This window comes from Procambarus clarkii, chromosome 13 (genome assembly GCF_040958095.1).
Source record: "Procambarus clarkii isolate CNS0578487 chromosome 13, FALCON_Pclarkii_2.0, whole genome shotgun sequence".
Taxonomy (NCBI): Eukaryota; Metazoa; Arthropoda; class Malacostraca; order Decapoda; family Cambaridae; genus Procambarus; species Procambarus clarkii.
The window spans coordinates 29,442,292-29,463,452 of record NC_091162.1 but is presented as its reverse complement, the minus strand read 5'-3'; the positions used below and the strand labels follow the sequence as shown (position 1 = coordinate 29,463,452).

At 46.9% G+C, this 21,161-nt stretch overlaps 1 protein-coding gene across 1 annotated transcript in view; it reads right to left on the bottom strand.

Moving 5' to 3' along the window:
- LOC123757291 (transforming growth factor beta receptor type 3) overlaps positions 1-21,161 on the bottom strand; it is a 720,483-nt gene that overhangs the window by 172,280 nt on the left and 527,042 nt on the right. Inside the window, 1 exon segment of the mRNA XM_045740847.2 lies at positions 16,340-16,375. Within this exon segment, the coding sequence (XP_045596803.2) occupies positions 16,340-16,375 (36 nt within the window).

Here is a 21,161-nt window from a genome sequence, read left to right as displayed (position 1 = left end):
TAATAACAGAAAATCAACCAGCACAAGAACAGCCATACCCAGCACGAGAACAGCCATACCCAGCACGAAAACAGCCGTACCCAGCAAGAGAATAGCCATACCAAGTACGAGAACAGCCATACCAAGCACGAGAACAGCCGTACCCAGCACGAGAACAGCCGTACCCAGCAAGAGAACAGCCGTACCAAGCACGAGAACAGTCGAACCCAGCACGAGAACAGCCGAACCCAGCACGAGAACAGCCGAACCCAGCACGAGAACAGCTGTACCCAGCACGAGAACAGCCGTACCCAACATGAGAACAGCTGTACCCAGCACAAGAACAGCCGTACCCAGCACGAGAACAGCCGTACCCACCACAAGCACAGATGTACCCAGCACTGGTACAACAGCCGTACCCAGCATGAGCACAGTTGTACCCAGCACTGGTACAACAGCAGCCAGCACCAGCTCAGAAGCAGCTGAACCCACAGCAGCAGTAAGCATCAACAAAGCTGATGCAAACATCTAAAAACATCATGTGTGGCGTGAACAGTTAGAACAAGTGATAAATTTAAGTGTGTACACAGTGTTAAAATTAAAGTTGCAGTAATTTTAGTGTACAATAGTTTTCATAAACTGTATTGTAGTACTCAACATACAGCAGAACTACTTTTAATCAACACAGTGCTAACGGCATAATGCCCTGCAGTACGTATTTACTGTAGAGCATTCACAATGTCACGAAACTTCTAGATGGACATAACTTCAACAATAAGGTAAATTTATGAATTACAGTATTTTTTAGTAGAGAAGTAATATATAGGTAGAGTATGCAATATGATAATGCATTTTTATTGTGTACAAGAAAAAAAAAAGACACTGACACAAACGCCTCCTGAAGGTCACCTCTTGCAACGAATCCAACGCTCCAACGAACTGGGGTTGGTCACATATAGTACGTTGAATCGAGGTTGTACTTATATATATATATATATATATATATATATATATATATATATATATATATATATATATATATATATATATATATATATATATATATATTAATATGTATATATTATATATATAGTTGTATATATTATTGTATATATATATGTACATATGTACATATATATATATATATATATATATATATATATATATATATATATATATATATATATATATATATATATATATATATATATATATATATATATATAAATTTAGATGAGATAGCTCTCATCCTGTAACTACACTTAGGTAATTACATTACACACACACGAATTGGGAGTGCTAAGATCAGGAGGTAGAAGGGAATCCAGTGGTTTCGACCTAGTGCTGAATATAAAAATGGTGCCAAAATTCAATGAGAAGGAGGTATCAAAGTTCTTTGCTGTCTTCGAGAAAGTAGCCGCCTCATTGGACTGGCCGCAGGACAATTGAGATATTATGATTCAATCAGTGCTGACTGGGAATGCCCAAATTGTGTACTCCACACTGTCAGTAAGTGACTCGAGTGACTGATGCTATCAAGAAGGTGGTGATAATGGACTTGCCAGTTGGTGCCGGAAACATATCTGCAGAAGTTTCGTAACCTTAAGAAAACAGCAGAGCACACTTTTATGGAGTTCGCTTGCACTAAGGAGCGGATATTTTTTTGAATGGTGCACTTCTCGGAAGATTGAGACTATGGAGCAGCTAGAACAACTTATCATGTTGTAAAATTTCAAGGAGTGTCTATCAGGTGATCTAAAAATGTATCTGGAGGAACAGCAAGTAGAGACTTTTCATGCTGCAGCCACCATGGCTGAAGAATACATTTTAACCCATATCTTACAGAGAGTCCATAGACCCTCTGTAAGATATGTTTCAAAGACCTACTCAAAACCTTTTACCAAGTATAAGCAGGAAAAGTGAACCGTTCCCCATGGTGCCGTGAAGAAAACCCCAGGTAGTCTAATTTGTTCAAGGAGAGACATCTTTTGAGAACCTAAAAGCCATACTGATATCATATCCCATTCTCATGTCCCCTAATTTTGATGACAGATTCATATTAAATGTCGTTGCTTCGGATTACGACATAGGGGTAGTATTGACACAGAATGATGATAGAGGGATAGAACACCTGTGGCTTATTATTCCAAGAAATTAAGTGATTGTCAATGGAATTATTCAGTGATAGAGAAAGAAACATTGGGCCTGGTGAGCGCTATGCAACATTTTGACATCTATTTGACAAGTACAGGAGTACTTTGGTTTAAGAGTTTAATCCGTTCCTGGAGACGGCTCGTAACCCGAAAACTCATAAACCGAAGCTAATTTCCCCATAAGAAATAATGAGAAATGAAATAATCCGTTCCTGACTACCCAAAAACCTCACTTCAAACTAAATTTTATACCTAATTCATCCAAATCTACACTACAAAACTATGTTCAAGTTATTACTTACCCTTGTTGATGACTGCTGTTGGCATAAGAAAGATGGTGAGGAGGGGGGGGAGGAGGAGAGGTGGTACTGTTTGGAAGGGAAGTCCCCTTCCATTATAACATCAGGCAGTGAGGACCTCTCTGGAGTGCATCCTCTGGCACGTTTTGCCTGCATACCGCTAGGTCCTGCTTGTGGCTCACTGCTTGGTTTTCTCACAACAAATCTGTCCATGGAAGATTGTTTTTTTCCTTCTTTGCAAGATGTCTCTGTAGTGAGGCATCACATTGTCATTGAAAAGATTAATGCAACGGCCTACTACAGCTTTCTCTGGGTGCGTCATTTCAATAAAAGTTTGCATCTCTTCCCACATCTGACACTTCTTCTTAATGGTTGCGGAAGGGACATTCGCTGCTGCCTCATCCTCCTCCACTGGAGAAACATCATCAGCTGGGTCTTCTTGCTGTTCCTTTTGAAGGGTTTGGAGTTCTTCGGTGGTCAGTTCTTCGTTGTGTTCTTCCACCAACTCCTCCACATCATCACAATCCAATTCCAAGCCCATTTGCCAGCCCAGAGTAACAATTTTCCCAACAATAGGCACATCATTTACAGGCTCAAACCCCCTCAAAGTCTAGTTCTGTCACACATTCAGGCCACAATTTTATCCAGCCAGAGATCAGGGTTCTTTGAGTCACTTCTTGCCAGGTTTTGTCAACGAGTTTTAAAGCACTACAAATGTTAAAATGGTGTTTCCAGAACTCTTTGAGGGTGAGTTTTGTGGCTTCAGTCATTTTAAAACATTTCCGGAAAAGTGCCCTTTCATAAAGTTTCTTAAAATTCGCTATAATTTTCTGGTCCATAGGCTGAATTAGAGGAGTGGTGTTAGGAGGAAGGAACTTTACTGTGAGAAATTTACTGTATCTGTGCATCTGTGCTCATCTTCCAAGCCTGGAGGATGAGCAGGAGCATTGTTGAGGAGAAGCAGGGCCTTGAGTGGCAAATGTTTCTCCTGCAGATATTTTTCTATGGCAGGGCATACCACTTCATTCACCCACTTCGAAAAAAAATCCTAGTCACCCATGCCTTATTATTAGCCCTCCACATCACACACATTTAGTTTTTCTGCACTTTATACTGTTTGAAAACCCTTGGATTTTCAGAATGATACACTAGCAAGGGTTTAATTTTCAAATTGCCACTCGCATTTGAACACAGCACAAGAGTAAACCTATCTTTCATAGGCTTGTGTCCGGGCAATGATTTTTCCTCCTTGGTAATGTATGTCCTCTTAGGCAATCTTTTCCAGAACAGTTCTGGCTCATCACAATTAAACACCTGTAGCGGTAGATATCCCTCAGCCTCTGCAAACTCTTTACATTCTTCAATAAATCTTTCAGCCACTGGTTTGTCTGAGCTAGCAGCCTCCCCCATGCCTCACAACACTATGAATACAGCTTCTTTTTCTAAATTTCTCAAACCATCCCCTGCTTGCCTTAAAGTCTTTCGTATCTGCACTCATTCCAGGGGTTTTCTTTACAAGGTCTTCATGCAATACCCTGGCTTTCTCACAAATGATGGCCTCTGAAACACTATCACCCACTAACTCCTTGTTGTGTATCTAAATTAATAACAACTTTTCCACTTCCTCAAGTATTTGTGGTCTTTGTTTCGTGATTGTTGATACTCCTTTCGCTACTTTAGCACTCTTAATGTCCTTTTTCTTGGCAAGTATAGTGCATATCATTGACGTGGATTTGTTGTACTGCTTACAAAGTTCAACAACACGTGCACCATTTTCATGCTTCCGAATGATCTCTTGTTTTTCCTCTATTGTCATCCTCAGCATGTGATTTCTTGACCTTGAACCTTACCACTGGCTTTCTTGGGACCTATTGTGATATATATTATAACAAATTTTATACTCAAATAGCAAAAACTCAGAAAATAAACGGTAAATCCTTGTGAAGAATTCAGGCGGGATAGTCATCTTCAGCCCATACGCGTATCAACACCCTCGTATCCCGATACAAATTTTCCGAGCAATGCTCGTAACCCGAAAAACTCATAACCAGGGGCGCTCATAAGCCAAGGTACCACTGTAATGGTGATCCAATTTTGGTCAGATGTGACCATAATCCTTTAACATTTTTAGTGCAGTTCTGTCATAAGAATCTCAGGTTAACCAGATGGAACCTACACCTCCAGTAGTATGCACTTTGTATTGAACACATTAAAGGAGTTCAGAATGTGGTAGCAGATGCCTTGTCACGCATCTAAATTGCAATTTTTTGTTTCAAGAAACTACAACAAATTCATTTAGGAGGGGAGGAGTGACGATGTCAATGCCATCTGTTGAGCGCACCCAAATTCATTTTCTGTTCCTGGCCCAGTTCTGAACTCAAGACGTGTTACAATGGGAACAAGTGGTTGAGTCAGTGAAGACAGTGATTTGCCTGTAATACTTGACAAAGTATTGGTGATTGAACCAATGCACCCCAGAATGGTCAAGTTGAGTTATGAGATAGAAGCACTGTCCATCTGTTAAGGATCCAGAATCTGGCCATCCCCCTCAGAGAGGTGAAGAGTGCAATGGCCCATGAACATGATAACAAAGTATGTCATCATGCTACTGATTAGGAAAGGTACCAAGAAAGGTAAGAGAATCAAAACAGACTACTGCTTGGTTGAAAAGTGCGACCTACATCCTCAAAAGCGCAAAAGAACTTCCCCAGAAAGCAAAAACAAACAAACAAGTAAAACTTCGTCCAATTAATTCACCGCTCGTTATTTTCACTTTACCCAGCCGAACTGGGTAAGTCATGCCACCACCATTTGGTTCTTTGAATGATGAAAACCACCAAATGGGGGGAGGGAGGGAGGGTGTCAGGAAGCCTCTGGGGCTCACCCAGAAACTGGCGTTTCATTACATTCAACGCTGGTTTTCTGTGGGGAGCTCCATCGGCTCCCTGAAGTTAATTACCCACAGAGAAGCACCCAGGAGGTGGCAACCCCACAGATCGCAATCCGACAAAAATAACCGTCCACTACAGAAGCCCCTAAGCAACACAAAGAAACAGAGGGGCCCGGATGGTCTTGAGAGACCTGGTGTTCAGGACCGTGACCAAACTTTCAAAACCCCCATGCCCGAAAACCATCCAAAGACAATCGAAAGAGCAGCATACTCCTTAACATTACAGGCATAAGGGTAGATTATAGGATGGCTAAACTATAACAACATTGTGGACAACTTGAGACACATGAGCCATGTAACAGGGAACCAGGGAAACTGGATCAACCCAGAACATGGCCATCAACACAAAACTGGTGACCATAAACGGGACTCGATAAAATTGATAGGGAAGAATACCTGAGACCTGGAATTTCAAGAATCAAGAAGTCATAGATTTAGACTAACTTAACAAAGCTGCCGAAGAAATATAAGAAAATTCCCTTTCGCAAACAGAGTGGGAGATGGTTAGAACAAGTTAGGTGAGAAGGTGGTGGAGGCCAAAACCGTCAGTAATTTCAAAGCATTATATGACAAAGAGTACTGGGAAGACGGGACATCATGAGCGTAGCTCTCATCCTGTAACTACACTTAGGTAATTACAATTAGGTAATTACCCATATCGGAAGGGGGCAGCCCCCCCCCGAAGTCACCCAAGCCTCACCCTACATCTAAGCCCCAGCCCGACACCGAAACCCACAGACATTCAGAAGCCAACAGCAGGAGGGAAGGGAGAAGGAAAAAAGGTGAACACATCCTCCAGGGAAGGAAGAGGGGGCATGGACTGAAGCAATAAAACCCAAGCAGGGCAGTTCCGGGGCTTCCAAGCAGGTGCAGAACCTATCACGTTGCATCACAGACTATGGAATGCAACGCTGACAGATCCCACAGAATATCAGATGGGGATGAGTGAAATGAAGCACAAGCAGGAAACAAGTCCTAAAGGACTTGTGTCACCCGGCCCAACAGGCAGCAAGACGGACGCAGAATGGATGATCGTCGCCCAGAGGCATGGGCGACGAGCAACCTATGAATTACCACAAGGCAAGAGCAGATTCGGAAGAGGGAGCATTGTACAATCAAGCCCACTGGGGTTTTCCAGGGCCTGTAGGGTGACTGAGCCCTACAGGAAGCCTAGGCACTGGGGTCAGCTAAGCCAGTAAATCCTGTCAGTGCAGGCAATCCATCTGCAAGCAGCCTGAGAAAAGCCTTGGGGCAACAGCACCACCACCGCACCCTAGGCACAGCCTCATCAAGTGAAAAGCAGAACTCCTTTGCCAAAAAAAGTGTAAAACTTTGTAAAAAAGTTAAAGCACAATAAAAACCCCGAAACTCCACTACAGCAAACAAGCAGTCAAGAGAGGTCCACAGCAAACACTGGTCCACCGTCAATAGTTGAAAAGGAAGCTGCACCAGCCGTAGTGCGCCCCATCAGCCAACAAACACACCCCCATCCAGGGCAACAGGGAAAGCCTCAAGGTCCCCGACGCACCCCAAAGGCAAAGACAACCAAAAGCATGTAAATCCTCATACAGGAAGTCATCCCTAAATGCCCCAGGGAAGATAACTCTGAAATGCAAGGACAGTACTTATGGAGCACCAAGGGAAGGTGGCCCCTAAGCTCATACTACTCCAGTACTCGAAACTCTTGGCAACACGCACACACATCCATTTTATAAAACTGCCGCAAGAGCGAAACATCAAAGAAAATGGGAACACAGAGCCAGAGCGACAGCAACCACACGGCACGACTACATCAGTCAAAGAACTGGATGGTGGAGCTAACGAGTGGTGGGGTAATTGGACGATGCTTTGCTTGTTTATTTGCTTTCTGAGGGGAGTTCTTTTGTGCTTGCACTTTTGTGGTTGCACTTTTCAATGAGGCAAAAGTCTGTTTTGATTCGCCTACCTTTCTGGATGCCTTCTCTAGTCTATGGCAAGATGACATACTTTAAATTTAAAGAGTGTTCATGGGCCATTTCTCCCTTCGCCTCTCTGAGGGGACCAGGTTCTGGCTTGTGGTCCTCAATAGGCTTACAAAGAACTCTGCGACTGATGACACTCAAGTAGTATGGCACGTGATCAGCAAGATAGCTTCAGAGAGCCGACAGGACTCCCCACAGAAAATGAGGCGATATTATCACAACATACAAAATAGTAATCGGAATCAGCATAATTGATAAGGAAGAATTCCTGAGACCTGGAACTTTCAAGAACAAGAGGTCATAGATTTATGCTAACTAAACAAAGCTACCAAAGAACTATAAGAAAATTCACTTTCGCAAACAGAGTGGTTGACGGTTGGAACAAGTTAAGTGAGAAGGTGGTGGGTGCCAAAACCGTCAAAAGATTCAAGGCATCATATGACAAAGCGTACAGTACAGGGAAAAATGGAACACCCAAAGGGTAGCTCTCGTCCTGTAGCTACTCTTAAATAATTACAAGACCTAGTACCCTTCATAAAAAATGTTATCATCATTACAAGACGTAGTGCCACTCAAAAAGAACATTATCATCACACAACCTAGTACTCAACATCCTTCTCCACTTTGCAGTAAGTTTATTACACTCACTTTCAGTTCACACTACAGTATTACTTTACATCATAAATTGTGGTCTTGTGCACTCAATACTTAGCTTCCTAGCACAGTTTTATAATTTGCCTTTCAAATTTAACCCTCAAACCGCTAGGGGCCCAAATGGAATTCACACCCACAGGCGCAACAAAAAAAAAAATTCCAAAAAATTCTTTCGTCTTATAGAAGTGTTCATTTTTGTTCCCTGATCACGGAAAAAAATAACAAAAAAATCGTAGGTGGCATATTTTAGCCACAATAGGGTAGGGAAGTGTGGCAAAAAACCAGCGTTGAATGTAATGAATCGCCATTTTCTGGGTGAGCCCCGGAGGCTCCCTGGAGCTTATCGGGCTAATGTGTGTTATGTTAGACCGGGACATTAGCTAAGGAGTTCAGACCTACCAGGGACCAGCGCCAGAACCTGGCCCCTTCAGAGAGGTTTCAGGGAGCAATGGCCCTGGAAAACCCCATATGGTTGGGGGTTTTCCTTATCTGCCATCAACCGGGGTTAGGCACCCAGAAAGGTAGGCGTAACAAAACAAACCCCACATGGTAAGAAACTACAACAAAAACCGAACAGAGAGGTAGAAAACTCCCTACAATCCCAAGGAAACAAGCAAACAAGCAAACATCACACTTTACTGCCGCGCCGATCGTCCGCGCAGCCCTCCCCACCCCGGGAGGGGGAGGGGGGAGCCCCGGACCTACCGCGCCGGCTGCCAAGCTCCAGTTCGGAAGCTAAGCTTCAACCAACGCGAAAAAACCGCCGACCGGTGGGAGGGAGGGTTTCCAGGGAGCCTCCGGGGCTCACCCAGAAAATGGCGTTTCATTACATTCAACGCTGGTTTTCTGTGGGGAGCCCCTACGGCTCCCTGGAGCTTCATACCCAAAGAGAAGGAAAAGAAAGGGCTAACCCGGGAGGCGGCCGCCACAAACTCTGCAACGCAAAGCCAAGACAACCGGTCGCAAACCTGCGACCCAAGGCAACAAGAACGCCCAAGAACAGACGCACACATGGATGGGCGGCCAAAAACCTGTGCGACCCACAATTCCCTGCGCCCGAAATGAGCCCGAGACGTCACCAACACGGCAGCAATTGCTGCAAACGTCTGAACAGCACGGGCGCAAAGACAGACCGCAGTAAGAAGGAAAACACTGCGGACGACCCGGGAGACCCGAGCCCTGAAAACAGGGAACGAAGGAACCGGATCAACCACAGCGCATCCCCAGGCACGGTACGCCGGCAACAGCAAAAAGCACAACTGGACAACACAGGACGCACCCCCCGGCCAAACCAAACAAGTACTAATACCCCAAGAACCCCTCCGGAAAGCAGCCGTCTCGACCGTCGCCAGGACAGAGAAAGGCTGCACACCAATAAAGCTACCACCAGTACCAAAGAGGAGGAAACTAAAACCGAAGGGGCTACCACAAACTGAGGGGAAGAGAAGAAGGCACCCTGAACAAGGACCAGGATGGCTCAGGCGACTCATGAGCAGGCCGGAGGGGAAACAAAACGCGAGAAGACGTAATAAACGTCATACAGTCTCCAAGACGAAGCTCGCAGGTGGGACACCGTCAACAAAGCCACCTGAAAACCATAGAGATGGCGATACCTGCGTCAAAATACCAGACGCGAAGAGCCAAAGAGAAGGCCGAACCAGTCACGGACAGGACCGATTCGGCCTGCTGAAAGAGGCGAAGCCTCAGGAAAAACGCCCCGGGTACGGACACCTATCAAGCAGCGTCTGAAAAGAAGGCCGGGCAGGCCACAGTGGAACCATAAGGACTGTTCTCGTGGGAATGGGCTGCAACTGAGCCAGAACCCGAAGCAACAGCTGGACCGGGAGAAGAGGTACAGGTACCCCCCACCTCGACCAGGCCTGCCGAAAGCCTCCACCGTGAAGTCCTCGCAGGTGGGAAGGGCGCCACAAAACGGGCGACGCCTAGACCACGCCGACCCGAAGACGTCCATGGCCAGGAGTCCATAAGCCCAACAGAGCCAACAAAACGAATCGGCGACGACTGGCCAACCCACGAAGAGGAATGAACCGAGACAGCTGTCCACCAGGACGCAGGACACACCCCGGACACGAACCACACGGTTAACCAAACCCCCTGTGGTTCCGGCAAGAACCACCAGAGAACAGTCCAAACAGAGCTGAATGGTAGAGTACCTAGTGACCCAAACCCTCCGAAGCGCAAACCAGACAGCCATGAACACCTGAACCTGGCTGTGAGCCCGATGGACAGACAGACTCCATCAACCTCGGCCGACCTGGTGAGCACTGGTCACAAAGCCCCAGCCGAGAGACGACCCGTCCGTGAACACATCGAGCGAAGGCTCGGGGAGCTGCCAAGGCACGGAACCCCGAAAACCCCAAAGAGGAAGCTGGTGACGCAGCACCAACACCAGATCCCCAGAGGAACCCAAGGAATGCAAGAGGCGGAAGTGGAGTCTCCGTAGGAACCAACCGACGCCGGAGCGAAACCCGACTCCGCGGGCAGACAAGCACGCCGAAGTGCAAACTCCCGCACAACCGCCCAAGCAACCGCTGAGCAACCCGGGACCCCCTCCTGAACAGCCAAAGGCGGGACCACAGCCACAGCAACACTTCTGGAGGGAAGACAATGAGGGGCCCAAGAGCCTGAAACAAGGCCCAGGTCCGAACCCGGGACGGAAACAGAAGGTAAAACCTCCAGATCACCAGGAAACCAAACCCAGCGATCTGGAAAGAACCATCCCCTGGCGAGCAGACAAGCGGACTGACTGGGAGCCCACTCCAGCCAGTCGTCGAGGTAGGCCAGACACCGAATCTCAGACGCAGACAGGGCACTAAGATCCGGTAAAGATGCAAAGAGTATACAAAGTGCCCTTCACAAAATAGGGAATGCAATAAAAACAGCAAACCTGAAGCCCCACCACCAAAGCATTGTATGACAATCATATGAAGACATATTATGACATATGACAATCATTATATGACAATATGACAATTATAATCAAAGCATTATATGACAAAGAGTGCTGGGAAGACGGGACACCACGAGAGTAGCTCTCATCCTGTAACTACACTTAGGTAAGTACACATAGGTAATTACCAACCGTGCTAGCCCCAGAAAAACTGGAGAGGAACGTGCCAAGAAGTGACCTGGAGGTCCAGGTCCACCATCCATGCACCCGGCCCTAACAGAATCCGAACAGGAGACAACAGTCCTCCGAGCAGGGCAAAGGATCCAGGGCGCAGACGGAAGTAGTCCAGAAGAACTGCAGACTGGAAAAGCTCATGACTGCAAAGAGCAGACGGGAAAAGCTCATGACAGATGGGGCGGATCGACCACGCCCCACGCACCCACGAAGAGGAAATAACGAAGCGCAGGGAAGAAGCCCACCCCGCCAGCTCTGAACCCCCCCCAAGGGGGAGAAGCCGTCCTCCGACGCCAGCAGAGGCCGGAAGACAACCCAAAGCGCCCACCAACAGCGGGACCAAGCGACAGGCAACAGAGTAAGCTGCTCCCCCAGCGCCCAGTCAACAGAGAAGGGAACAGAACCCCTTCAGAAAGAAAAAGTACACTACCGAAGTCATGAGGAGAGACTACGGGAATGAAACCACACTTCGCTGGAAGAGGAAGTGAGGGGAGACCTGATCACCACATACAAGATACCCAAGGGAATCGACAGGGTTGAGAAGGACAGGATATGTAACACAAGGGGCACACGCACTAGGGGACACAGGTGGAAACTGAGTACCCAAAAGAGCCACAGATAGAATTAGTTTTTTTTTTTTTTTTTTTTTTTTTTTTTTGTGAGTGTCAGAATGGGAACGGGAAAGCACGAAGAAGTAATGTGGCGACTCCTCACACAAGGAACGAGGCTGACCCCCATACAATGTCACATGTAGACATGACAGAGCCCAAGAGGCACAGGAACCGATACACCTGTTGACGGATGGTTGAGAGGCAGGACCAAGGAGCCAGAGCTCAACCCCCACAAGCACAACTAGGTGAGGACATATAGTGTAAAAGCACAAGCCGCCGACTAGTGGCAAAGAGCACTACGCCGGCCAGGCAAAGAAGGCACAAAACAGCATCAAAAGGCCCACCTCGACAGCAAAACCACAAAGTTCCAGCACAACCACAACATGTGCCAAGACCCAAAAAGCTCAGTCTGCAAGCCAGGAAGACCCCGGAACCCCAAAAATCAGAACCGGGTCACATGAGGAAACAAAGTCCCCTGAACCCACAAAAGGGGGCCCAAGAGGAAGAAACCTCCAGAACGAAACCAAGGAACCCAAAGGAACCCAGAATCGAACCAGGGGGAGCCCAAACCACCACATTTGCCAGCGGAGAACACCACTAAAAGGCAAAGCACAGACCCCAGCAGAACGCCCTGGGAAAACGGTCCCAACAGACCGAAAACCGAGGGGCAAGGTGTGGGAGCAAGCATACCAGCCAGGGGCACTGAGCCTAAACCCAGAGGCTCAGACCCAAAATCAACACCCAAACGTTCCCAGAGGAACAGGCAACGGCAAGAAAACACCAGAAAAACAAAGAAACGACAACAGGAGAACAAAAACCCTGCAAATTTTGTGAAAACTCACCAGAGACGCTCGCTCGCACACCCAGACGCATGTAAACAAACCGCAACGCCGCCCTGGTGGCCACGCCGGGAAACCGGCAGACGAAAATGGCCGCCAGCAGGGGCTGTGACTGACGCTTAATACACAAAAACACGCCAGCAAATGTGGGAAGCTAGCAGACTGGAAGGGCGAAAAACGACGCCCAACAGCAGAAAAACCCCTGAAGGGGCAAAACCGCCCCAGAACTGCTAGTAGGCATCCCCCACAGCCCCGGGAACCAACAACAGAGGCCCCGGGGCAGAGCCGTCCTCCAAGCCCTCCGCCCTGAAAGAAAAGCAAGAGCCCATGGGAAAGGCAACAAGAAAGGGCCGCTGGTAAGACCCAGAAGCCTTGGCAGGAGGCACAGGCTCAAACCTCCGTCCCCAACCCGAACGGGGCATCCCCCGAAAACCGCCCGAGTCTCTGCCGCAACTGAACCCCGCCCCGACCCCGAAACACACAGACGGTCCGGAGCCGGGAACATGGAGAGAAAGGGGCGAGCAGCACCTAACCAAACGGGGCGGCCACGGGGCATTCGAGTGGGAAACCAACCTAGCATGTTGCAGCAACCTAACCTAGCTTGCAACATGGATGCCGCCTGTACTCTGAACAGTAATAACATCAGGAGAGTACTGGAGAACAAGCAGAGAACCACTCGCAAGACTCCGGGTCAAGGTGTCAGTGACCCAACAGGCAGCATGACGGAGGTAAAAATGGCGACTGTCACCCGGAGACAAGGGAACAGCAACCAACGATCCCGTTCAAGACGGGTTGGAACCCGGAAGACACATTCAATGGTCCCCCGAGCCCAGACAGGGGTTTCCAGGGCCCGTAGGGTAACAACTACGGGAAGCCCGGGCAAGGTGTTGCTAACCGGTTAAGAAACCCAAACATAACAAGAGGGTAGAGTATAGCACTGAAAACCCCTGAGACGTGTACAAGCACGGGGGCCTAGCAGAGGGCCGCCAAACACTACCAGTGGAACTATAACCACCTTAGGCAGACCCCCACCAGGCAAGAAAATGAAAAACAAAAGAAAAACCCCGCAAAAGTACACCGTCTCCAGAGGCAACAGAAACCGGCCGCCGCATAGGTGGCAGGCTGCGCAACACCTTGACGCCCTAACCAGCACAATACCAATCCCTACCCAGGGCCAAACAAGGGCCCCAAGCCCCAGCTGGCCCCAAGGGCGAGGCAAATGCCGAGCAGCAAGAACCTCTACGGGAATGGTTCCCGAACGCCCCAGGGAAGATAACCCTGTTACGCAAGGGCAGTACTCACAGGGCGCTTAGGGAAGTCAGCCACTAAGCACATGCAGCCCCGGCACTGATGAAGTACTCCTGGCCACCGCACACCACAACACACGGCAATGAACGCCACACAAGGCAAACACCGCCTAGGAAACTGAGGCCAGAGAAGCGTCAATCCCGGTTGACATTAGCGAACGAACTGGAGCTTGGCAGCCGGCGCGGTAGGTCCGGGGCTCCCCCCTCCCCCTCCCGGGGTGGGGAGGGCTGCGCGGACGATCGGCGCGGCAGTAAAGTGTGATGTTTGCTTGTTTGCTTGTTTCCTTGGGATTGTAGGGAGTTTTCTACCTCTCTGTTCGGTTTTTGTTGTAGTTTCTTACCATGTGGGGTTTGTTTTGTTACGCCTACCTTTCTGGGTGCCTAACCCCGGTCGATGGCAGATAAGGAAAACCCCCAACCATATGGGGTTTTCCAGGGCCATTGCTCCCTGAAACCTCTCTGAAGGGGCCAGGTTCTGGCGCTGGTCCCTGGTAGGTCTGAACTCCTTAGCTAATGTCCCGGTCTAACATAACACACATTAGCCCGATAAGCTCCAGGGAGCCGTAGGGGCTCCCCACAGAAAAGGGGCGTTGGCAGAGCCTTCGCCAGACGAGGTCTACTCCGCCCGAGCTGTCAGACGGCAGTTGCCACAAATATATTATTACCTAATTATTTCAATGTCTCTGATTGATTTTTTCTTAGTGTTTTTGCAGTAATATTATTCCATACAGTGAATTGTGGTATATTTATATTATAAAATGTGTGAACCATCGCTGTACTCAAAATTATGGTGTGCATATTAGTGATTCAATTATTATGTTCATGAAACAATAAACAAATAGTTTTGCTGTTGTTACACTATATACACAGGTTATATATAAGTATTTGCATGTTTTGTACACCATAACAAACTACTAAGTTGGTCTTGTGAGTCAAAAAGCAACGAGGAGTGAAACACCAAACACCAGCGAGCCACTCACTGCCACTCCCTCCCTCAACACCACCTCACTCACCCTCATTCACCTCCCACAATACTCTTTTGTATTTATTCACTATACACAGACGTTATATATACGTATTTACATGTTTTGTTCACCATAACTGTACATCTAAGCTTGTATGGTGAGTGAAGGCCATAAGACGTAGCTACTCACACAGTCAGCTGATCGGCGGCCGCCCTCAAGGTCAGACACACTAATATTTGTCCTCCAACAATATTGTTTGTGGTGTTATTACGCTATATACACACATTATATATAAGTATCTACCTGTTTTATTCACTATACCTGAACAAATAAGCTGGTATGGTGCCCAAAGACCATAGTGGCCATCAATAAACACCATGCCAAGTCGTGCAGACAACGCTCCTCCCTCACCAAAATGGCGGCTCCCAACCTACTCCTCTCGCTGTTATCTCACACTATACACACGGTATATATAAGTATCTACATTTGTGTTCACCATGGCGAACCACTAAGCTGGTATGGTGAGTGCAGTCAATAAATGGTGGCCACACACAGTCAGAAGACGACGCCACAACCCTCCCTCCACAGCCTTACTCCTCCCTCCATGGAGCACAGCGCTAAATATCGCCACAACCCTCCCTCCACAGCCTTACTCCTCCCTCCATGGAGCACAGCGCTAAATATCACCACAATCGTGCTATTATCAGAATCCTGGTCAGTTTTATCACAGTCAGGGGGCTTCAGTAATACTATCACTGCTAAATAATAGCAGTATCATTTATATTATGGTATTTGTAGGCGATGCTGTGGTCACAAGCTGAACAGCGGTGCTGTGAGCTCGTGCTGCGTGCGCCAGCCTTGGTGGCTTGCTCAATACTGACGCTGTAACACCCAAGAATGTTGGCCTGGAATGTTTTTTTTCTAGGTGGCATCTGGCAACTATCGGTCGTGGCTGTACTATAGCTGCCCCTATCCCAGGCGGGGCGTTTAAATTATAGCGCTAGACACGAAATCATGTATAAATGATGTGCGCGGTTTCGGTTTTGTCACTGATATCATTTATATATGATATGCGCGGTTTGATGGTTAAACTGTGCAGACATTATTGCAAGGGAACATATGTTTGCATCTTGCAACACTTAAACTTTTTCAATCATCAATGAACAACAATTTCTTTTGAGAAATTCTTATTAGAGGCTATAATATTACACATAGTAATGAAACGAGCTGGGATCACACTGCCACCAGTTCAGTCACACTACAGACAATGGGAGACCTGATGCATCACCACTCTCAATGACAAATTATGTAGTAGCAATACTGGGAACTAAAAATAGTTGATCAGGATAAAAATTAAAATAACAAAATACTTCTACATTGACTTAGTTTATACACAGGTTGTGCTTCTAGAAGTTAAGCTTAAAGTTGCCTTATAATAAAAATCTTTATTGAACATAAAACCTAATCCCACAGTACCTGTTGGCCGCTTGTTATCAGGAACTACACGATTTTCTGAAAATAAATTGATCACTTAATTAATACACTATACAGTACAGAATTACATTTACCCATATAGAACTAATCAAATATAGTGACTTCAAACTTTAACAATTAAAATTATCAAAATTATACTGTAGAACATATAAAAATAATAAATAAATTTTCATGAATGAATCAAAGCCAGTGTTGAATGTAATGAAATGTTAATTTCTGGGTGAGTCCCAATGACTCCCTGAAGCTATATGCTGAGATGATACCATCTAATGCGTAGCATTAGCCATGGAGTTCTATAGTCTTACTGGAGACCTGGGCCAGAACCTAACCCCCCTCACAGAGGCATAGGAAGTGATGACTTTATTCCCCACTTTACTGGAAGGCAACCATAAAGTCAGTGAGTTAAAACAAACTACGGTGCTACGGAATTAAAAAAAATACTAAAGCCTCAAAACCAACCTAAAAAACTCCCCTAACTATGAAATCAAAGGATCAAATTCTCTAGGAACTAGGAAAAGTTCATTCGCCCCACTTCCCCTACTTGTTTTGGGGGAGAAGGGAGTAGCTCACCACCTGCCAGGGTCTGCACTGTTAGTTCTAGAGCAGATGTAGACAACCACCTAACATCCTGGGAGGGAGAGGATCTAGCAGCCACAGGATCTCATCCAGAAATTGGCATTTCATTATATTCAACACTGGTTTTCTAGGGGGAAACCCTTTGAGGCTCCCTCAAAGACCCATGGAGAAGGGTACTTCTCCCATTACACATGGGAACTTACCAGGGAGGAGGGAGAACACCTGAAATCTGGACGAAAAAGAGATCCCCAGGATGAGAGACCACACAAGACCTAAGGCCACACAAGGGTACCAAAGCCCAAGAGTCACCAAATACTGGGCCACCAGAACCCTGTGTGACCCCCGCACCTGATATATCTGCCAAAAACATGTCTACAAAAAACAGCAGAAAGAGCAGCATACTTCTTAACATCATGGGCACGAGTGTAGACCGCAGGCTACCTAGACTGAATAACACAGCAGATGACATGAGAAACACATGCCTTAGAACAGGGGACCAAGGAAACAGGATCAGTCCACATGGCATCCATCAAAGCAAAATCAGTAGCATGATGGTAGTCAACCAACCAAGCATGAATGACCAAAAGAACCCCTCCTGAAGTCTACTGACTCATTCTATGTCACAAGAGAAGGAGCTGGCTGCAAATGAACATGATGAAACTGGGGCCAAAAGAATAGAAACACCACCTCCAGAGGAGAGCATGAAGCTCCCGAACCAAACAACCAGAGGCAAGAGAAACCAAAAACTACTCTAGAGAAAGAATCACAGACCAAACAGGACACTGTAAAACAAGAAAAAGAAAGAAAAGCAAGAACATAGCCCAGAGACCAAGCAGCCTCAAGCGAAGCATAAGCAGGCCAGAGATGAAACAAGTTACAAGCTACCATGCAAAACTGTGCTGAGGTAGTATTGACATTGAACACAAGCTGTAGTGGCTTTACCAGAGGCACATGATATGAGATGACAATATGTGGCATGTGATGCAAACAAAAAATAGCCAAGAAAGAAAGGAGAGCACCACCACACACTGAGAAGCTGAAGAACAATGACAAAGGGAAAGAAAGTGATGAGAGGAGTGCCACTAAACCTCGTATCATTGCTGAAAGGAGGAACACAGCTAGGAAACCATAAAAAAGTTACCTGCTCACTGTAAAGATGGCAGTAAAAACAGATAAAAAACCAGCATTGAATGCAATGAAACGCCATTTTCTGGGTGAGCCCCAGAGGCTCCCTGGAGCTTATTGGGCTAATGTATGTTATATTAGACCGGGACATTAGCTAAGGAGTTCAGACCTACCAGGGACCAGCGCCAGAACCTGGCCCCTTCAGAGAGGTTTCAGGGAGCAATGGCCCTGGAAAACCCCTTTGTGGTTGGGGGTTTTCTTATCTGCCATCGACCGGGGTTTGCACCCAGAAAGGTAGGCATAACAAAATAAACCCCACATGGTAAAAAACTAAAACAAAAAAACAAACAGAGAGGTAGAAACTTCCTACAATCCCAAGGAAACAAGCAAACATCACACTTTACTGCCACGCCGATCGTCCGTGCAGCCCTCCCCGCCCCGAGAGGGGGAGGGGGGGAGCCCCAGACCTACTGCGCCGGCTGCCTAGCATCAGTTCGTAAGCTAATGTCAACCAGGACAGACGCTTCTCTGCCCTCAGTTTCCTAGGCGGTGTTTGCCTTGTGTGTCGTTCACTGCCGTTTACTGCTCTCCCCTGGTAGGTCTCCAAGCGAGCTAGGACCTGGAGCAACAGCTAAACCGGGAGAAAGAGATACAAGTAACCCCTTCTTCTTAGCAATAAGTGCAGTTTGCATGAAGGTGTATCATCCCGATGCATGGATGGTAATGTAGAAGGATGCGGCGCTCACAGCAGCACATCAGTGGTTACGATGTGACAGAGGCGGGAAGATATCAACGTTGTCCATGTGGGCAAGGATAAAGGAAAAAGAAACAGACAGGAGGAAAGGGATGCAGGATGGGAATAATGAGGAGTACGGAAGGTAAGCACAAAGCATCGCTGTATTAAAAAAAGCGAGGAATGTAGGCAAAAGACGGAGGGCGCGAGGCGAACGATATGTAGGAGACAGTTGCTAAGCAGACATGAGAAAGTAAGGGAGGTGCGAGCAGAGGAAGATACATGGGGTGAATGTAATTACCTAAGTGTAGATACAGGATGAGAGCTACACTCGTGGTGTTCCATCTTCCCAGCACTCTTTGTCAGATAACACTTTGAAACTACTGACAGTCTTGGCCTCCACCACCTTCTCACCTAACTTGTTCCAACCATCTACCACTCTGTTTGCAAAAGTGAATTTTCTTATATTTCTTCAGCATCTGTGTTTAGTTAGTTTAAATCTATAGTTTAAATCTATGATGTGATGCAGTCTCCGTGGTGTAGTGGTATGATGATATGATGATATGATGATGTAGTGGTATCTATGATATGATGCAGTCTCCGTGGTGTAGTGGTAAGACACTCGCCTGGCGTTCCGCGAGCGCTATGTCATGGGTTCGTATCCTGGCCGGGGAGGATTTACTGGGCGCAATTCCTTAACTGTAGCCTCTGTTTAACGCAACAGTAAAATGTGTACTTGGATGAAAAAACGATTCTTCGCGGCAGGGGATCGTATTCCAGGGACCATAGGATTAAGGACTTGCCCGAAACGCTACGCGTACTAGTGGCTGTACAAGAATGTAACAACTCTTGTATATATCTCAAAAAAAAAAAAAAAAAAAAAAAAAAAAAAAAAAAAATGTGTACAAGGTCAGAGAAGTCAGGTCATGACAAGTGAGGTGAGGACAGGGCAAGGTACGTAGATGGAATCCAGAGCCTTACGTCTGGGATGTAAACACATTGGTCTTTGTAGATGCACCAGCAGGACAACGGTAGGAAGACCCTTGAGTGGGGCGAGGACAAATCGTGGGAGAGTATGGTTTATGGGGCCTGTCTGGCAAGATGACAGGTGCTTGGAAGTCGGGACAACAGAGGCTTGCTTCCTCTTAGTACAGGGGGGTAGGAATTTGTGGCAAGGAAGGGAGGGACATAGGGAAGGCTCACCAAGGAGTTCTGAAGGACATTGTCCAGCAATATTTCAAATGCATTAGAGATAGCAGAGGCAGCCATGGGAGGATGGATGTCAACCAAAGGAGAAGCGGAGGAGGGGGTGCGTCGGGTCAGCCTCAGGAACGGGTTGGATGGATTGCGGATGGAGTTGGGGTGGAGTGGGAAGCAGTGGGTGATGATCAACTGGGACAGAATGAAGCAAAGTGCGGCAGGAAGGCAGGGGTGACGGCGGGGAGAGCCTTAATTTGTGTCGCTACATAGGAAGGACATTGCTTGAATGTAATGGCATGATCACCACCACAGTTGGGGCAGTGGAGCATATAGGAAACACAGTCACGAGTGTAATGGGAACCAGAGCATTTGCCGAATTTGACGTAATTGGTGCAACCTTGTGAGGTATGGTGAAAACCTTTACAACGAAAGCAGTGAGTGGGATGGGGAATGTACACCATCAATTTATGGAGGAAGCCATTAATCAAAACCTGATTAGGGGAAAAGGAGTCGAAAAAAGTAAGTAGGGCAATGCCGGTATCACACAGTTCACCATTAGTCCGACGCATAAATTTCCTGACACCGAAGATCGGAATATCAGCATCCTGAAGTTGCACTTTGATGTCGTCATCATTAATGTCAATAACATGCCGGACCACACATCGTGCCAAACGGTCACCCAGAGGTTTATAACAACGGTCTTTGTAACCACAGATGTCAGCAACGTCCGAAAGCTCCAGGACCTCGGAGTGATTGTGGTCCACTGCAATCATGTTCCTGCCTTTATTTGGTCTGATATCGTGCACTTTGATCTTAAAGAAATTGGGAATGGCATGATATAGGAGACTTTGTGCCCTGCTATTTCAAAAAACACTCCGATCAACGGGCATATCGGCATCAAAGATGAACATTTGTAAGACAGGAGAACTCATTCTACTTTGAGTGAGTGGAGAGAATGGAAACAGGCCGCGGAGGGTCACAGGGTACCTCAGGACACTGACAGCATTTTGTCTCCAATCTATTCACCTTACTGTGATGTTTACTGTTCAGGAAAACACTCTCTGGATCCCCCTCCAAGACTGGGAGAACAACGTGACCAGAACGTGTACCAAGTAACAATGGGTCCTGAAAACGCTCAAAGGGATTGTTAATGTTTGTTGGAGAGACGCT